Below are 5,115 nucleotides of genomic sequence, written 5' to 3'. Positions count from 1 at the left end.
CTTTTTCACAAGGATTCTTTGTGCAGTAAACAATTATCCATTTTTACACAGGAGTACTGCATGCTATGGAATGCACATATCTTCTTTTATTGGGCTTTTAGCATTATGGATAACAAATTTATACAAACTTCCAGTCCATCAAAAAATATGATGAAATATAAAACTGGAATACTCCATTATGCAGTAAAAAAAGATAAAATTCAATATGACAGTAATTCTGAGAGTAACAGCAATCACATAAGCACATACACCTCAAGGGAACTCTAAACATAATGTACTATTTAAAATTGCAGTTGATTCAAATTCCAAAATAATCTGGGAGCTCAAAATAACTGCACTTGGAAATCTCTTACTAACCAGCTAGCAAAAACACTAGCCAAGGCAACTACAGAATGCTGAAATGGTCTCAAATTTCACTTTATCAAGGCTCAAGTCTGTCCAAGTGCTACCAAGTACCGTTAGTGTAACACAGAAAGAGATTATCACAGAAAGCACATCTCTATTTACCAATTATCATGCCTGCCCCAAGATCAGGTTGGAGAGTGGAAAGGGAAAGATTAAATAGCTTATACAGTTCATTATACACCTTGGAAAGCCAGGGATTAGAGACTCTCCTAAATTTCATTATTTCCAACAATACTGCTACAAACGAAGACTGCCCAGAAAAACCTATTGGCAACGATTTAAGGTAAGTTTTCCCTTAATGTACTGCTATATCATTTGCCTCTCTTATTCTAGATTGTGGCTTGGAAGAAATTAGAGGGTTAGTGCATACTTAAATTCTGCCCTCTTGCACATTTATTAACTTTACAAAAAGCTTACAGCAGAGTAAGGCCTAATTTATGACCCTAACACTGTGAATACTAAGCATCCACTGGTTATTATAGTGTGCAGCACACGTAGGCTGTTTAACATTTCTCTTAACGCTGGGCAATTGATAAGTAACAATGAAGTTTAAGCATCTTGAGAACTATTCCTCTCTAGTACAGTATCCCACGTTAAATTACAGTTCCACAGATAGCAGTGATTAGTTAAACCAATTTAAATAAGGATTCGATGTATTGTTTTAAAATAAATGGCTTTTTAATATATCCCCAAAGCATGCAGATTCTGTCTCAAGGAAGAACAAAAAATAAACAGTAGCTCCAGAATGAAAAGAGAAAGACCATATTGGTTTTTCTTCTTTCTTCCTATGCAATGACATTAACATTAATAAAATAAGCCATTACTCAGAAGAATGATGAATCTTACCTTTGTTTACAATAACAGTGTTGAAGAGTTTTTCAGAGCTGGCATCTGATGCCTAAAAGAGGAGGAGAAAGATTATTGACATTAATATTGCCACCATTATCATCCTTACTGTATTTTAAAACAATTTACTACATTTTAGGAAAGCTCAAGGAAAGAAGCAATTTCCCCAAATCATCCATAAGGTGGTGCTAGTTGACTGCCTGAAAGAGACCTGCAGTGCAGCTATTTGCTGGGGGAAAAATATCTGATTTTTAAAATGTGTCCTTATTAGACACATTATCTGTGTAAAACATATTTCTATGAGATGATATACAAAGCAATTCTACTCATTCACATAATGATTTTGCAATTTCGTTGACAGATCATGATTTTGGAAACAGTATTTTTTCTATGGTATTTGCAGACATGCCTGTTTTTCAATTTTTCTTTCACAAATCAGAAATGCCTATTATTTAAAACTAAGCGTTTTTCCACTAAAAGGTGTCACCCAGCATTCCCAGAAATTGATTTTTTAAAAGATTTGTCTGATGATCCCCAAATCTGTCCCTTATGGTAGTCAGGATGACCTTCGTCTTCAAAGAGCCACAAACAGACCTGCCTAAAAACCCAACCACTATGCATGCTACTAGAATGATTTCCTTTTCATTTTCTAGAGATCATGTCTGGTAATTATTACGGTGGCTTGAAGAAAGTAAAATAAACCTGTTTAAACAGCAAGACTAAAGTCAATTTAAATTATACACTAATGTTCTGGAAAATAAACACAAAGTCGATTGGAAGGAAAATGCCGTAATGTTTCAGAAACACTAAATATTTCAAGAACTTGAAAAATTAAAATTAAGCAGCCTACTATAGAACATGAAGATGTATCTGCATTTTAAGTTGTCTTGGGCAAACAACATTTATGCTTTTTGCTATGTAACCTGTGAGAAATCACTTATCTTTCACACTTTATACATAGAGATGTATAGTCTGACAAAGCAAAGCACAGAACATAGAATATGAAAAAAGGAAATACAGGGAGTAGGGTGGGGGAATTCTGAAGTGCAGCGTAATCTGACTCTGGGGCTGGCTTTTGGGGACAAAGAAAAGATTTAATTTAGTCTTTCCACGTTATACTGACGAAGATGCAATATTCCTATATGTATCTGGGAGACGTATTCTAGTTCTCAAAGGAAGTGATATAAGAAAATCATAAAATATTTTTATTATGACTGTTTTTCCTGTTAATTCTCATCTTCCTTCTGTAGGGGTGGTTTGGAGGATTAACAAATCAAGAAAAACAATGAATACATGTGCACAGCAAGTACTGAACTGCATACATTTATACACACAGTTTAAAATAAACCCTAGGTATATTTTTCCTCCCAGTTTGCAGGAATAATTTAAAAATGCTCAGGGCTGTATTTCCTGACTTCTTAAAATTAAATGAAACTACATAGAATGATCACTATTCATAAAAATAAACAGCAAAGAAAGTATTGCCCAGGAGAGAGACAAGTTATACATTAAGCAAATCAAGAATATTGACTCAGAAAGCCAAAACTTACATGAATGGGTTGTTACATTGAAATATAAGTGAGATTTCTAGGAATGTTGAGTTTCCCAGATAAAAACTTGAGATGAGCATTTCACCATTCTTCAATGAAAAAGTGTCTTACAATGGCTTGGAATTCTCTCAGAACATGGTTAGATGTGCAGCTCGAAAAATAAGCTTCAGCTGATATAAAGAAAAGAGTTCTTACGAAAGCATACTGAAATAATCCTTGAATATTTTGGGACTATCTTAAATGAGTCTAATTGGCCCAAAGAAGTATACAAAAAATTACAGACCCAAATGCAAACAGCATAGATAGGAAAGGAAATGGTTCCTTATTAAGTTTTTATCTGCACCTGGTGTGTGTGTGTGTCCATGAGGGAGAGCAAGCCAGAGAAAGAGAGAGAACAAGACAGAAGCCGTAGGTGCACCAGGCCTTTGGTTCAGTTTTCCAGACCATTCTCTGGACTGCCACCTTTGTCAGCAGCGTGGGCTATACATGTATTTCCAAACACTCGCCCAAGTGATCCTCATGCCTGAACCAAACTTAAGGATATGATTCTTATGATGCCAACTAATAAGTTACCAAAGAATTCTAATACGATATGCAGAATCGCTTAGGAATAAATAGGTGTTCTGATGAAAGCTTTTACAGCCATTTTAATTTATTAATATATGTCACAAAGCTTGAAAAGAGCCTCTTGCGACCAAGAAGGGGGTTGGGGAGGTCCTCAAAAAGACCTCCATAGAAAATCACCCAAAAGATGAAGATTGCAATGTGACTTTGGCTAAGCATAAAAGGACTCTGGATCCTTTTTCTCCCATCCAGGTGGTTAAAACTGTGGCCAGCCACTGTCCTAAAAAGTCAGAAAAGAGCTTCATAGCCAAAGATTTAAGTGGAAACTATATGAATATCCTTTGCTTTTCTTCAATGAACTTTGCCTTCTACTCCCGCTTTTGAAGCCTTTGCACCAATTATTTGACTCCTTGGGTCCCAATCTTGGGGACGTTTTCATTACCATAGCTTTTGGGGAAAAGTCTGCATTTCCTTCTATTTACCTGGACCATTTTCATGGCATTTTCTTTAAAATCAGAGAAATGAGTAATGGAAACACGGAGCTAGGAGTTAGCAGGCCAGTGGAGCTCTTCCTTTTCTCTTAACGGGGGGCGGGGGGAGACTTTTGCATGCTACAGACTAAGATTTTACTTGCCATTTCGTTTCATTCCCCCTCGATCGGTTTTGGAGGATAAGGGCATGAAGCGGCTACGTCTAAAAAGACACGAAAACAAAGCTCTCTTTTGGCTGCTTTGGAAATAAGTTATTTTTGGTACTAAAAATTCATTAGAAGCCATAGTTGGCGTTTAAGGAAAAGTTAAATAAGTCAAACGGATTAGTGGAGCCAATGCGGAGGACAAGAAAAACGAATAAAAGCCTTCAGTGCACACGGGATGGGACCGAGCGGCTCTTGCTCCGGGTTCACCTTAATTTCTTTTGGACGCAGACCCCAAGGCCACCCTCCGCACCCGCACCGGCGGGAAGAGGGACTTTGGAACCAGAGAAAAGAAATCTCTTCGAAACTTAAGCACGAGTTTCTTCACCAGCTGCCGATCGCAAGCCTAGACCTCCTTTCACTTCCCTTGGCACCCAGAGATCCCGACCTCGGAGCGAAGCGCGACCCCGGGAACCCGCAGCGCAAGCGCCAAGGCCCGAGCTGGCGCAGACCCCAGCCCCGTGTCGGGCGGACCCCTCGGGGCAGCCCCGGCCCGCTCTCCGCAGTTGGGCTCGGCTGCGGCCCCCGGTCAGCCGCTCAGCGCTGAGGGAGAAAAGTACAAAGGCGGGCGACCGGGCCACGGAGAGGGGGAGGGAAGGAGGGGTGGCGAAGGGGGGGCTCCGGCGCGCCAGACACGAGGAACCCGCCCCTGCCACCCCTGCCCGCCAGCTCCACGGCCGCAACAAAAGACCCCCGACCCGGCCGCCTCCCTTCCTACCGCCGGTGGCGGGCAAGCCGGCCGCGCCCCCAGGGCTGCATTACCTGGTCGCAAAGGGTTAAGCGGTCCTGTCAGCCCCAAGTTCATGGTTTGGTTCCTTAGCAAGGCTCCCAAAGGGTGACCATCAGAGACCGGGGGGTAACCACCAAAACACACGAAGAGAAAACGCCCAACTCCGAGTGGGCTCCGTCCGCAAGTGTGTCGGCTCCTTCCTGGCGAAAGTCTGAGCGCGGAGGCACGCGAACCAAATCCGAACCGGAGCAGCAGCCTCCGGGCGGCCGAGAGCCAGCGCCGCGCGCACTCATCCAGTGCCGCCGAAGCCAGGCGGGCGGCGGCAG

The 5,115-nt window shown here is 41.5% G+C and overlaps 1 protein-coding gene across 3 annotated transcripts in view; it reads right to left on the bottom strand.

Annotated features, from left to right (window-relative positions):
• Positions 1-5,115, bottom strand: part of AUTS2 (AUTS2, activator of transcription and developmental regulator) — a 1,212,799-nt gene that overhangs the window by 94,066 nt on the left and 1,113,618 nt on the right. For all 3 annotated transcript variants that reach the window (XM_003794208.3, XM_003794209.2, XM_023515688.1), the window contains exon 6: positions 1,252-1,303. In XM_003794208.3, coding sequence (XP_003794256.1) covers positions 1,252-1,303 — 52 coding nt within the window. The remainder of the gene's footprint in view (positions 1-1,251; positions 1,304-5,115) is intronic.

This window comes from Otolemur garnettii, unplaced genomic scaffold (genome assembly GCF_000181295.1).
Source record: "Otolemur garnettii isolate 467f Iridium unplaced genomic scaffold, OtoGar3 scaffold00077, whole genome shotgun sequence".
Lineage (NCBI taxonomy): Eukaryota > Metazoa > Chordata > Mammalia > Primates > Galagidae > Otolemur > Otolemur garnettii.
The sequence above is the reverse complement of the archived record's forward strand: the minus strand, read 5'-3'. Positions and strand labels throughout refer to the sequence as shown.